Source organism: Malania oleifera, chromosome 3 (genome assembly GCF_029873635.1).
Source record: "Malania oleifera isolate guangnan ecotype guangnan chromosome 3, ASM2987363v1, whole genome shotgun sequence".
In the NCBI taxonomy this organism is placed as follows: domain Eukaryota; kingdom Viridiplantae; phylum Streptophyta; class Magnoliopsida; order Santalales; family Ximeniaceae; genus Malania; species Malania oleifera.
The window spans coordinates 101066544-101081582 of NC_080419.1; the positions used below are offsets into that span (position 1 = coordinate 101066544).

Sequence of the window (15039 nt, forward strand, 5' to 3'; positions counted from 1 at the left end):
GATTCCAAAGCCTCTCTCCATAATTTTAACTCAGCCTCTACTCTGCCCCTAGTTTCATCAATTAATGCAATATCATCTGCAAACAACATATGCCATGGAACCTCATTTTGAATACTCTTAGTCAGTTGGTCCATCACTAAAGCAAAAAGATAAGGGTTAAAAGCATATCCTTAATGTACACCTATGGTGATTGAAAATTATCTAGTTTCTCCATCTGTAGTCCTTACACTAGTCATTACTCCATCGTACATATCCTTAATGACATCAGTATACCTAACTACATACACCCTTTTTTTCTAAAACCCACCATAGAATTTCCCTAGGTATCCTATCATACGCTTTCTCTAGGTCAATAAATACCGTACGCAAGTCTTTCTTCTTTTCAAGATTCAAACTTGTGGCTGTCATACCCTAGCTTTCCAAACATTATTGGATTCATAAACTTGAGTATTCACCACTAGTGCAAAACCTAAACCCAAGGGCTGCTCTGTATCTTTAGCCATCACTTTAACATTTGAAGACAACATTATCCAAAGCTTACACTGCAGATGGATTCCATTATTCATGATAACAAAATCACAGCAAAAGTAACAACGAAAATATGGATATATAGGGACACCATCAGGATTCAATGTAAAAAAGCAATACGTGCATTCATACTACATCAAGAAGTCCTTGCAAATTAACATGGTGTATTAGCAGTCAATAAGAAACTTTTGTTGAAAACATTTCTTTTAAGGATAGTGATATACTAAAATTTATCAAGTGCAAAATGAGAAACAAAAGGAACAAAGACAAAACAAACTCCCTTAAAACAAAAGAAAAATTCCAAACCAACAAAATCATAATACTTAGAAGCCCGAAAACCCCATGAGATTATTCAAGGACAATCCCAATCAAATATGTAAGAATTGCTTCCTAATGACAATGACATATGAATCTACTCATTCTAAGGAATTTCATACTTCTTATTTTCCTTGAAATCCCCATAAAATTTTAAGTTCTACAAGATATATATGAAGCTTAGGGGCTGTTTGGTATCACTCTCAAAAATTATTAAAATGAAAGCCAAAAACAAAAATTAAAATCAAAAATAGAAATTAGAAAGTAAAAACCAAAAACATAAAACTAACAACCTATTTGGTTAATATTTTAAAACTAAACAAATTAAAAACTTGATTAAACAAATGCTCATTTTTGTCCTTGAATCACATAAAAATTTAAAAATATGACTAAAATAATCAAAGTACAAAATAATAATGCACATGATAGTCGAAAAAATAGTTTAAAAAAATATTTTGTAAAAATGGGTTGGATTATTTTTTTTATTTTCTTTTTGAAATTTTATGAACATTTTTATTTTAATTATATTCTAAATTTATATTATCATTTTATTTTAAATTTCATAAAATATATATATATATATATATATATATATATATGCATAAGCTGAATAATTTAAGCCAAAAAAAATAAAAAGCTAATTCTACACGTTAAATTACTTTGGAACATGTAACCAAAACAACTGAAAACCATAAAATCTGGTTTCAGTATTTTTCACAAACAACTGAAAATCGAGAACAAAAACATAAAACTAATAACATAAACAAACACGTTTTCATTATCTGTTTCTTCACTATATAGAAAGAAAAACAGAAATGATACCAAATAGGCCCTTAGCAACCAGAATACCTATAGTATCAAGCATCTGGAAAAACAGTGAACACTAAAACTAAGAAAACATGTACATTGATTAACTAGAACCACACTTCAATGAAGCTTGCTGCTCTACAATATTGCCAAAACCCATTGCCCCAAGAAAAAAAAATAAAGAGAGAGAGAGAGATAGACCTAAAAGTGAATGAAGAAAATAGGCTTCAAATGCCCAAGGATCCTCACAACACCCCCCCCCCCCAACCACACGGTGAAAAAAAAAAACAAACTGATTAGGACAAATTACATTCATCTCAGCAAATTAAACTTCTAAAATGCTCTACACAGCATGATAATTATGCAAAGCAATGGATGCAAGTCATCAGAATAATGTGTCATAAACTGCTGCATTTATTATGCCATATGCAGATAAAAAACAATTAATTAATGACTAAGACATACTTCAGTACTGCGCGCAGAAGTAACAGATCATGCTCCTCCTTCCAAAATTTTCCGCTTTTCAATCCTGGGAAGCGAGATGCAATATCCTCTACAAAAAGGGAAGTGCCTGGTTTTTCCAATGAAAACTTCACCTAATTTTCCACCCAACAAAAAAAATGTAATTAATTAAAAATAATTATAAAATGGGGAACCTTTCTAAGAGGAGCTTCACTAATAGCAATTAATACAAGAGACATAACACACAATTACTTCTTTAAAAAACATGATTAATAACAAAACCGACCCCACAGTGTCAGAACATACAGAGAATTTTTGGGGGGGTGTTGTTGCAGTCAGATGTCACATGAAAATTGAATCAGCCCATTGCACTTTAAGCAACATTCAAAGGTAGAAGTCCATGGTTTTGGATGGGATTCACAAGGATGGCAACCATTGCATAAGTGATGGTATAAATTTGAAACATTCTTGTTCCAAGAAAACATTTATAAGACCCCAAATCATCTAGCCCAAGGAATTTTCCCATTTTACAAAGATGAAAAGGGTCTATTAGATTCAACAAGGTGTCCAGAAAGACCCTAATCGTGTAGATTTATAACTTATGAACCAACTAAACTGATCTGCCCACCCCAATCCCTCCTGCTTAATCCATGGTAGAACAAATCTTGAACAGATGATGAGAATCTTTTCAAACTTGATCATTGCTTTATTTGTAATTCTGGCTAAATATGGAGTTTTATATTAATGATAAAGATAAATAAATAAATAAATAGGCAAAACACTGTAAAAACTGAATTGGCTTAACTTTTTTATAATAACTTCATAAAAATACATTATTGAGGGGAGACAATTAAGATTCTTATACGGTTATACCATAATGTCAACAGGAGAAAGCTGTCTTGAGTTTCAACATAGATGTTAGATGTTAGTCCTTACACAGTTATACAGGGAAAAAAAAGGTTGGCGGGCAGAACCCAGAAAAAGAAACTAAAAGCAGGACCTCACAGAGGAGGTTGCATACAGTTGCAAGGAAGCAATATTCAAATGCCTGGTAGGGTTGGTTATTTTGAAACCTAAGAAGCAAGCCAGTCAACACATTAGTTCCCATCTCCATATTGATCCTGAACAAACATTATCAATCTCCAGTAATGAGTTTCTGGCATTCTTCAGTTGTAAAACTGTAAAAGAGGTGCATATTCAATTCTTTAGTCAACCGCAATGCCACTTGAGAATCCACATTATTGTGTGCAGGTTTGTCCCCTTTGGCACTCATTAATGAAACTCTATAGTAAACAAAATTAAAACAGAAGACTCAATACAAATCTAACCTAAGCCAACCCAAGCTAAAGAAAATGAGCTCAAGTTCCTCTTTGGTTGGGGGCCTTGAGTTAGGATGAAGTGTTGAACAAGGCTGAAGGTTCCATTGAGACTGGGCTGACCTTTAACCTGACCAAAATTGCTGTGTTGTAATCCTTCAATTTATGACATTTGCTAGCCTTAACCAATTCAGCTACCTGATATCAGCCATTCAATTTAGTATTTATTTATAGCCTGTCATATATATGTATTCATGCATGCCCCATTGACCCTATATATTAACAAACATAGTTATTAGATCTTTCAATTTGTGATTCAATACATACGATTTATATCAATTCCATGCCAAATCGATTCGAATCTTACTAGTGAATCTAAAAAAAACTGAATCATTGCCCAAAATATCGATTCCCTCATGAATCTAACACATCATTCTGAAACTATCGATTCACACAATTCCAAAGCTATCATATCCTAACACACCTGACTATTTTCAAATCCTAAAAATACCACTTTTATTGCTCTTATTATTCCATAATTACCTTCCATTCCTTGTCTATGTCATTTTTATGCTTAAAAAGAGGAGAAAATAGAACTTTAGGTTTTATGTTGACCTCATAAAGCCATTCTTCACTCTTAGAGTATCTTTCGCTCCTAAGAACAAGGGGCAGCACACACCTCAGTTAAGGTGGTACTCATGTTTTGTTGTGCTTTTAAGATTCAAAATTAGTTATTTAGTAGTTTGTTTAATTATTATCATTTCTTTAGGTTCAATTTTTTTTTTCCAATTCAAGAAATAATATACACAAAATCGTATTATTTTTTAAAAGAATTTATATACACCAAAGTGTAATTTTTTCTTATTCTTTCTTGATTCTTCTCTAAAACAACATTAAGTTCATTTTTTATTAATATTTATTGACTCATTTAAATTTTCATTTGTTCAGGGAAAGCATATGTGTGAAGTATGCTTTCTTAAAAAAAATATATATATATTTTCAAAATTTAAATGTATTTACTATTTTGCTTGTTGTTCGTATATCAATATATGCATGTCATTTACAGTTGCACTGAATCTTATGATTTGCTTGGATTCTCGATTCCCAAAATTGGAATTTTGATTCACAATTTAAATCTCAATTCAACAACTATGTTAACAAATGGCTTACAAAAGGGGCATAATAATCTTCATATCAAAATTAATGTCAAATTTTCTATAATAATGAATCCTATCACTCAGAAGAACTTGCCTTGTCCCTAATCAATAGCAAGACTGCAATTCTAACAAGAACATCCTGTATTCTAAGCCCTTCTTTTGGAACACCATCTGCAACCAAGATCAATAATATATAAGCATGTTAGTAGCAGAATGTCAACCAAAAACAGGACCAAAAAAGCAGTTACATGTTGAAAAAGCTAATGAATGAATATAACACACGCAAACGTACAAAAATGTACTAGGAATAATTACCTGAAAAAGTCGGTGCCTCGGTTATGTCTTCAGCAATGTGTGTCAAGAAAAGAGTTCCATAGCTGAATAAACCCAAAAACAAATACAAAAATATTAATATACTAGCACAACAATACTACAAATAAAAACAAGCAACAGAATTATTCCATAAAAGAATGACAGTAGTAAAATGATGGGAAACACTGGATGAGGTGGAGCACACAGACTAGTCTTCAATTGGAACTGGCCTATTACATTATGATTTTTGGTCCTCTATTGTTGAGAGTATGTTTGGGGTTCACCCCATTTTTCAAGATGAGTTCATGGTCTTAAATTTCCACGAAATTGTTGAAATTTCTGTCGAAATTTCTAGTTTCCATCACCCTCGAAATTGAAATGGCAGACAATTTCCGTCGTGCATAATTTCCAACAAAATCTCAACGAATAATCCCGAAATTTATCGAAATCTAGAAATTTCAGCAAAACTTGTCGAAATTTTAACTATACAATGAAATTTCCTCAAAATTCAAATATAAGAGATTTAAGAGTGAAGTGAAATTTCACTTTTAATTTATTTTATTTATTTTTATCGAAACGAAACATTATTACAAATGCTTTTGAAATTATATGAAAAAATAAACTTACAACAGCATTTTATTTAACCATTTATGTCTAAATTATCATTATTTGTATAATAAATAATATTTAAATTATTTATGAATTTCATTTGTATTAGTTGAATAACCTGAATATGTTTACTGTATATCATCTTACAAATATGTTTGATACACATACTATATTACAACTTTTTCATCTCATACACAACATAGATGTATTTAATTTTTTATATATTAGTCCTAAAACTCACATTATTATGCTTGTTAACCATTTCTAAATTTTCACAAAAAATTCCATGCTTTTCAACTGATTTCCGTTATTTTTTTCAAATCAAAATCGAAATTTCTATCTAAATTTCCATACTTTTGGAGCTTCAAAATTCAAGTCAAAATCAAAATTTAAGACCTTGGCTGAGTTTCTCCTTAAAGATCCCATCCCTAGCCTCCTCACTTTGATGGGGATGGTTGTTGTTCACCCACTTTCATGAGGATGGTTGTGGCTCTTCTTCATTTGATATCCTTTGCACTAACCTCCTCCACATGGGTGGTAAAATCCCATCCTTATATTGAGTACTCACCGGTAGCTCTTCACCCAAACATGTACTTAACAATCCTTGGTTGCATATCATATTGCTCGTTACGATTCAGTTTTCCACCTTCGTACTCCTATGCGTTATTTTTCCTAGCCTATTTTTCTTCTAATTCTACCCCTTTCTAAAGTGCTTGCTAGAAGGGTTCAAAAGATGTAGAATGGAATGCCTTGACCACTTGAGGATCATGGAACTTAGATGACTTGGATGCTCTTACTTTCTTAGTACAACAAACAACAACAAGCCTTTCGTCCCACTAGGTAGGGTCGGCTACATGAATCCTTTTCTGCCAATTCACCCGATCCACAACATTTTCCTCTATTGGATTAAGGGTTATCAAATCCTTCCTCATTGCCTCATTCAAAGTTATTTAAGGCCTATCCCTACCCCTTTCATGCCAGAAACCACAACTCACTCACTCCTTCTCATAGGTGCTCTACTAGGCTTGCACTTCAAATGCCCAAACCATCTAAGTCATCCCTCCCTTATCTTGTTTTCAATGATCTTATGCCTAAATTATTACGTATATGTTCATTTCTTACTTGATCTTTTAAGGTTAAACCACTCATCCACCTTAGCATACACATCTCAGCAACTTTCATTTTTTGTACATGTTGTTTCTTAGTTGCCTAGCATTCTGAACCATAAATCATAGCTGGCCTTATAGCCATCTTATAAAACTTTTCTTTTAAATTTTAGGGTATTCTACGATCACATAACACACCTAACGCACTCTTCCATTTTACCCAACCTGTCTTAATTCTATGTACTACATCTTCTTCAATCTCCCCTTCACCTTGCATAATAGATCCAAGATATCTAAATCTATCAGTGCTATTAATAATCTCTTGATTATCCAATTTAATCTTCTCTCTGCTGCTACTCCTTACATTATTAAAATTACATTACATATATTATATCTTACTCCTACTTATCCTAAACCCTTTAGATTCTAATATGGCTCTCCAAAGCTCTTAGATTCCACTCTGCTCCTACTATCATCAATCAACATGATATCATCTACAAACAACATACACCAAGGAATCTCATTTTGGATATTCCTAGTAATTTCATCAATTACTAAGGTAAAAAGATAAGGACTCAAAGTAGAACCTCAATATACACCTATTGTGATTGGAAACTTTCTAGAATCTCCTCCTACAGTCCTAATGCTAGTCATTACTCTATCATACATATCCTTAATGACCTTCGTATATCTACTGCAAACTCCTTTCTTTTCTAATACCCACCAAAGCACTTCCCTAGGTACTCTATCATAAGCTTTCTCTAGCTAAATAAAAATCATAAGCAAGTCTTTCATCTTTTTCCTTAACTTTTCCATTAAACTTCTTACAAGATAAATAGCTTCTATAGTTGATCTCCTAGGTATAAAACCAAATTGATTTTCAAAAATCTTCGTTTCCAATCTTATTCTATGTTCAATTATCTTTTCCCGTGATTTCATTGTATGACTCATAATCTTAATTCCACGATAGTTATTACAATTTCGAATATTGCCTTTGTTTTTATAAAAATGTATTAACATACTTTTCCTCCAATCTTTTGGCATTTTTCTGGTTTATATAATATTATTGAACAGATTAGTTAACCAAATAATTCCTTTATCCCCTAAATATTTCCAAACTTCAATTGATATTTTATCTGGTCCTAGAAAAAATTTCCCACTTTTCATTTTTTTTAAATGTCATCTTAACTTCAAGGACTCTAATTTTACGAATAAATATCCTATCTTTAATCTTTTATTCATTTGTCACTCCCAAGTTCAATCTTTCATTTGGTTTTCATTAAACAACTTATCAAAGTATCTTCGTCACCTCTCTTTTATGTCTTCTTCTCTAAATAAGACATTATCATTCTTGTCCTTTTATACATTTTACATAATCCAAATCTCTGCATTTTCTTTCTCTAGCTCTAGCAAGTCTATAAATGTCTTTTTCTCCTTCTTTTATATCTAGTTTGGTATACAAAGTATCAAAAGCTCTATGTTTAGCTCCATTGACAATCTTTTTTTCGATTTTTTCTCACTTCTTTATTTTTCAAGATTTTCTATATTTCTACAATTTTCCATGTTTTATACCAATTTTCTTTTGTCTTAACAGCTTCTTGAACTTCTTGATCCCACCCCCAACTCTCTTTACTACTCAAGTATCTACCTTTGGACTCACATAAAGCCTCTTTTGCTATCCTAACAATAGAATTTGGCACTTTATTCAAACAGTATTTGCATCAACCTTATACCCCTACTATCACACTCTTTGTTCATTTTATATTTGAATTTTACTATATATAAATAAATATATATATATCGAGGTCCTTTGGAACTCCCTTCAAGTTCCACCATCTAGTCATCTTTTGTTGATTTATGCTTTCCTTCTCTTCCATTTTTTAATATGTATATCTAATACTAAAACTCTATGTTGTGTAGTCAAACTTTCACTCGGAATAGCTTTACAATCCTTACAAGATAGACGGTCCCCTGTCTTAGTTAAGAAAAAATCTATTTGGAATTATTGTACCTACACTTGAAAGCTATTAAGTGTTATTCTATTTTTATAAAGCAAGTATTCAATATAACCAAATCATAAAACATGGCAAAATCTAAGATTATATCACTAGCCTCATTTTTATCTTCATATCCATGGCCTCCATGTGTCCTCACATATCCTATATTATCCTTGCTAACGTAACCATTCAAATCAGCTCCTATGAATATCTTTTTAGACATTGGTATCCCTTGTAAACTACTATCATTATCTTCCCAAAATTGTCTTTTTCAGATTTTCCACGAAGTCTATTTGGGGAGCATACGCACCAATGATGTTCACTATCTCCAAGCCTAAAGCTATCTTGATTTTAATGATCCTATCCCCTATTCTTTTAACATCTACTACATTATCTTTTAGGTCTCTATCAACAACAATACCCACCCCATTTTTGTGTTTCTCTTTACCAATATACAAAAGTTTAAATCTTGATTTTTCGATTTCTCTAACTTTCTCTCCTACCCATTTCGTCTTTTGAAGGCAGATTAAGTTAATTTTCCTTCCAAACATTATTTCCACCATTTCCATACTTTTTTTCCCCCACAAAATTCCCCATATTCCAAGTTCCTAATCTTAACTTAGTTTCTTGTGTGATGGGGATCAACATGCACCGTGAGTATCTTTCACGGATATTGTGACACGTGGACGACCATCCAAAGTCCACCATTGGATGTGAACTTTAATTGCAACAATTGAAGCTTCTCTTGGAAGCTAGCTTGGAAAGAGGATGACGATGACAGCTTGCAAGTCAAAGAGTCTTGATTTTTCAAAAAGCATGACAACTTGCAAGTCAAAGAGTCTTGTTTTTTCAAAAAGCATTTATTTCATTTTAAGTTCCTAGACTCCTCTATCATAATTATTCTAGTTCCTAGGCACCTATTTCCTATTACAAACTATTTCCTAAGAACCTCATTACCTATGCTTTAAATGTTTTATTTAACTTTCGTATTTTCTTTAATATCTTAAGAAGTCATGTGCAAGTCATGTGCATGCTCATGTAAGGCTATAAATATGCCATCACTTGCATTCTAAACGGTATCTGTGCATTATCAATTAAAAAGGAAGCCTTTGCTTAAACTTGTGACTCTTGTTCCTCTCCTTGTGAGTGAGTAGTGTTAAGCTACGTTTTGTCCCCCCGGAGATTAGGTGGTGAGAGACCATGGCAACATCAATGTCATCATCAACACTACACGCCCATTCCTCTTTCATAGCTCACAGCCACAACCTTCCTCAAGCTTCATTCTTGTCTCAAGATTCTTAAGGATCAACAAGCTTGTTCATGGTGATATCGAGTACTCGTGTGTCTTGGTGTTTGTCATTCCGAACCTTTTGGTAAACTCATTTCAATTCCTTGTTTGTGACCATCTAAAACAACCCCTAAAGGTACCTTGTAAGCCTTGAAACTCTACCCGAACCCTTTATTGAAAAATCTTGTTTATTCTCTTTGAATCTTCCTAGATTTTCAACATGAACATGCTCGCTAATATCATGCTTAGGGATATTTGATTTGTACGCTAGGACTTGTGATCTAAGACTTCTAATATAACATCTTTAAAAGTGAACTTGATTACTTGAATGAAATGATCAACTAAGGGCTTTTAAACCAAATCATATATGTTTTCAAAATCTCAATAACTTGTGATCATTATAATATGTTTGTGATGCTCATGCTTAGTTAATTCAATTCTTCCCATAGATTGTGATATTGTGAGTGTGCTACAAAGAGGGCCAACCGTAGGACTAGGGCTACTTAGAATCGTCCTACATCATTGTGCTAACTTACTAACCCTCTCCCTTTTATATTGACCCGATCTATTCCCTTGATCTAGGTGAATCTAATAAGAATTCAAGATAATAAGATCTGACAAAATTTTCCGTTGGTTGCCAGCTACCTAACACAACCCTGCTCCATTATCCGGGGGCTTCGAACCAGCTGTGTACAAAGAATTTGTGTTACAAAAGCGAAGTACATGTTTGCATTTTTTTTTTTTTTTTTTACCGAACTTATTTCACATAGACAATTTTCTAAGTCACACCCTACAACCAGTAAAAACCACACACACACAATACAATGCATTAAAAAAATTTTAAAGCATAAAATTTTGGGTGTGAATCCAAGCTAGACTAAAATCCATGCAATAGTACTTTTTGAAAAAACAATTATATTCCAAGACTTGCAAATGAAAACACAAACACAAAAATGTCTATATTAAGCCTACAAATCCTAAACAAAGAATCACCACAGCTAACCAACTATTGGAAAAATTATTAATAATAGCAATAAGAAAAGAAATAACAAGAGAGGAGAAGATCTTACCGGTGGCTGAAACTAAAAAGGTAAAGACAGCTGTATGAAAAATACCTTTCGACGAAAGAAAATTGATGCTGGTAACGAGAATCAATAGAAGAATATTTAGGCAATGAACAATGGCAAGATTTCTTTAATCTAAAACCAAGATTCAAATCCAAAAACCTTCCCACAAATGTGAAAAACCTTCATCTTCAACATCTCAATCTCAACTTCAGTTCTGAGCGAAGGCTGCAATGCCAGGTGATGAAGGTTAGGAGGAAGGTTCGAAGGCTAGGAGGGAGGCTCAAAGGTCGTAAGTCGTGAGGCAAGGGTTCGAAGGTCGATACACGCAGGCAATGGCAAGAGTTTGAAGGCTGCAATGTCAGGTGATGGAGGTTAGGAGGAAGGTTCAAAGGCTGGGACGGAGGTTCAAAGGTTGTAACTTGTAAGGGTAGGGTCCGAAGGTTGCATCTCTCCGGCGATGGCGAGGGTTCGAAGGCTGAATTTCCTTGGGAAAATTCTTGAGATGAAATTGTTTTAGGATGAGATTATCATCAGCTTATAGCTTCATTCTTCATTTGATGATTGATTTTCCGGGGAAAAGTGAAGTATTGGGGGAGTTGGATCTTAAGACCGTCCAAGAACGGGCGCAGCAGGGAGGAGCCTCTTACTTTCTTGGTATTGAGATTAATTTTTTAGATCAAAAGTCCATTAATAGAAAATAATTTACAAAAAAAGAGAATGCGACATCTCTTGAGAAAATTCTGAAACAATCCAAAGGGGAAAAACTAAAAACAACAAAGTAAAAAATAAACATCAAGCCAGCATATTCCTCCAATCCCACTGTTATTGAGATTATATGATGTACAAAAAGGGTTAAATTTATCTCAGCAAAAATATACCTTGGACTTGCTAAATGGGACTAGTATGTTTGGAGCTAAACCAGTAAAAACTCCTATGGATCCCACTGTGAAGCTGTCTACAGATGTTGGGTTTGGCATTGAAGACACACACTAATATAGGCAATTGGTTGGCAAGTTGTCTACTTGACTGTCAGGAGTCAGTTTATGGAAACTCCCTCACCATGATGTTTAGGATTCTATGGTATCTCAGAGCTCTCCTTGTAGAGGTTTGATATATAAATGTTAGAAACAATGAGATCATGGAGTACACTTCTGCAGAGCTCTGATCAAAGGTCTACCACTGGATATTATTCATTTGTTGGAGGCAATCTTCTTACCAAATGTAGCAAGAACAAACTATTGTAACAACATCTAGTGTTGAAGCAAAATACCAAGCTACTGCACAAAATGTGAATGAGATTATTTGGTTGAAATCTCATAGGTCTTCATGGTAACAAAGCCGATAGATATGTTTTGTGATAAGCAAGATGCCATTTGTATTGCTAGAAGCCAAGTGTTTCTTGAGAGGATAAAACACATTGCAATTGATTGCCACTCTGTGAACAATGTTGTGTTGAAGTTTGTAAGGATTCTGCTTTTGAAATTCGTGTATCAATTAGGAAATGTTTTCATGAAGGCCTTATTTAAGCCTGCCTTGTCTGATGGTTGTACCAAGCGGGGTTAGGTGATATTTTCATACATCCAGCTTGAGGGGGAGTGGGAGAAGAGATTAGGTTATTTTAGTAATTATGTGATGTGAGAGGGGGTATTTTTCTCATTCATGTATTTTATTACTAGTATATATGAGCTGCAGTCCTGGAGTTGCGCATAAGCTCTAGGAAAACTACCACCTGGATTTTCCTCCCCTTCTTCTTCTCTTCTCCATCTCTAACCCTAAGTGCTGTATTTTCTTCATTGAATCTTCAGTTTATTTTCAGATTTACAACACTAATTACTTGATTCTACTCCAAATCTTAGCCTGGTTTTCTAGCACTAATCTTACCTATTCTCAAATTTTCCCCCACAAATCCAAACATTAATCAATTTGCGCGCATTAGCATTAGAAATATCCAATAACAAGGAAAACTCAGTTCAACATTACCTCATCGCAGGGTCAAAACATGTTATAACTTATAATGATACTAATCAATTATAAGTATTATCCTAGTGCATTAAAAAAAAAAAGTAATGTCCTTAGAAAGTAATCTCATGTTCATCATCATTTTTCAAGTGCTAAGATTGTCATGAACATAGTAATTTATAAAAAAGAATGTAAAGAAATAAATAAATTGCATCTACTCTATCCCTTAACTCAAGAGTGTGCTGTATTGAATTTGTAAAATTCAAAAACATAATTTACTTAAAATTCCCAAAAAAGACAATGGACAATCTCTTGATATCCTGATATGCTGTGCGTATAACATGTCCTCGTGGAGATGCCCCATGGCAGCAGACTCATTAGCATTTACATCATGCTCCCAGAACGACTGATACACTCGATGCATATGAAAACTTGGGATTCAAATTTTCAAGTACTACTAAAGCACATCCGCACAAAATTCATTTAAAGCCTACATGAGAATCAAATACAGAATGTTTTACCCCCAAATTAACCATTTGTACCACAACCATAATTATGATTTCAATGAAAAATATTTCAACTTTCATTACAGAATGTTTTACCCCCAAATGAATTTATACGACAAAACCATAATTATGATTTCAGTGAAAAATATTTCAACTTTCAAAAGATTACATATGAACTATGAAGTGGAGGTTGGATAGCGTACTCTTTAATTTCTTCATAATTCTTCTGTTTCAAGCGAGGTGCAAACTCTGCCCAGTCGAATTCCCCAACACCAAACCTGGAAAATGATGAAACATAAGAGAAGCAGCAAAATATTGAAACACCAAGTGTCAGCGCATGAGCAAACACATGCAAGTATGTGCACATGCATAGATGTTAAATACAGAATTGAGTCTAGATGCTGATATTAATGTGTTAAGAGGAAACCTCATCAAAATTTGGACAAATGCAGCTCTCTGGTTTTGATTGAATCCTAACACTCGAAATGATCTTCCTTCCCCTTCCATCAAAGGAAGTGGTTCCATACTATCCACTGCAAATGAAAAATCATTGGAAAATGGGACAATGACCAATATGCAAAACTCTAATCACTAATAAGGTTGCTAATGCAGCAAAAAGATACCACGAGGCTTCTTCCTGTGAGGCTTTCTCCCAGATTGAGTCCCAGATGAGGTTGTCTCACCATCAGTCAACTCAGCTTCATAATTATCATCTTCGCCATCAGAACTTACATCTTCCAAACCAGCAAGGTCATCCTCTTCTACAGATACCATCTGAAAAGTTCCAAGTTGATAGAGGAAGAACATGCAAGTTAGGAAACAAGTTAGGTTCACCTCAATATGTGAAAATATATATATATTAGTACAACTTTTTTCTATTCAAGGGGGGGGAGAGGCTTGGTATGGTGCATTGGGTGAATACGAAGGGGAAGTTTTTGTTTAGAGATTTGAAAGCCAATAAAAATGGAATCTGTACAATTTAATATCACTTCAAAAATAGCTAGATTTTAATGATCCATGAGGTTAACATGTATGGTTACGTACATCAGTGAAGAATTAAAAAGAGAGCACTTGAAACTAACACCGGAAGACTATTTTCTTCTGAAGGTGCCCAGGTGTGCATAGACATCACATTTTCCCCACATCCCAGGACTAACTTTCGTATTCTCCAATACGTGTGCAGCACCGATGCATATTACAAAGTGCAATCCCACAAATAAATTGCAGGATTTTAAACAAACCATTGGAAAAACTCATTTCTGTAATTAAATTGACCTTGCAAGTCTACTTTTGGACATAAAATGCATGAAGAAGCAAGTTTTAACCTAATTTGCGCTGACACTGAAAGGGACCAAAACAGACAATGGAAGACGCCCAGCACCACAGTGCTGCCCAAACCTTATTTTAACTAGGGTGCTTCTTTTAGAGGATTACAAAAGACGGAGATACTGTTGTTGTGGGACCAAACTCTATCGGGATCATGCTGCAAGCCTGCAAGGATTTTTCAAAGCTTAAGGTCTTTTGTGTTCATAAGAAGCCTATGGCACTTTCCATGCTGTTATATAGGAAGGGATTTTTCTACAAACCTTACGATCTTTCAAGATCATTCC

The 15039-nt window shown here is 33.8% G+C and overlaps 1 protein-coding gene across 1 annotated transcript in view; it reads right to left on the reverse strand.

Moving 5' to 3' along the window:
- The window catches only part of LOC131151762 (CHD3-type chromatin-remodeling factor PICKLE-like), a 131667-nt gene that overhangs the window by 23372 nt on the left and 93256 nt on the right, over positions 1–15039 (reverse strand). The window contains exons 22-27 of the mRNA XM_058103165.1: positions 14053–14203; positions 13857–13962; positions 13633–13707; positions 4901–4962; positions 4680–4756; positions 2116–2246 (exon numbers count right to left, since the gene is read on the reverse strand). Coding sequence (XP_057959148.1) covers positions 2116–2246; positions 4680–4756; positions 4901–4962; positions 13633–13707; positions 13857–13962; positions 14053–14203 — 602 coding nt within the window. The remainder of the gene's footprint in view (positions 1–2115; positions 2247–4679; positions 4757–4900; positions 4963–13632; positions 13708–13856; positions 13963–14052; positions 14204–15039) is intronic.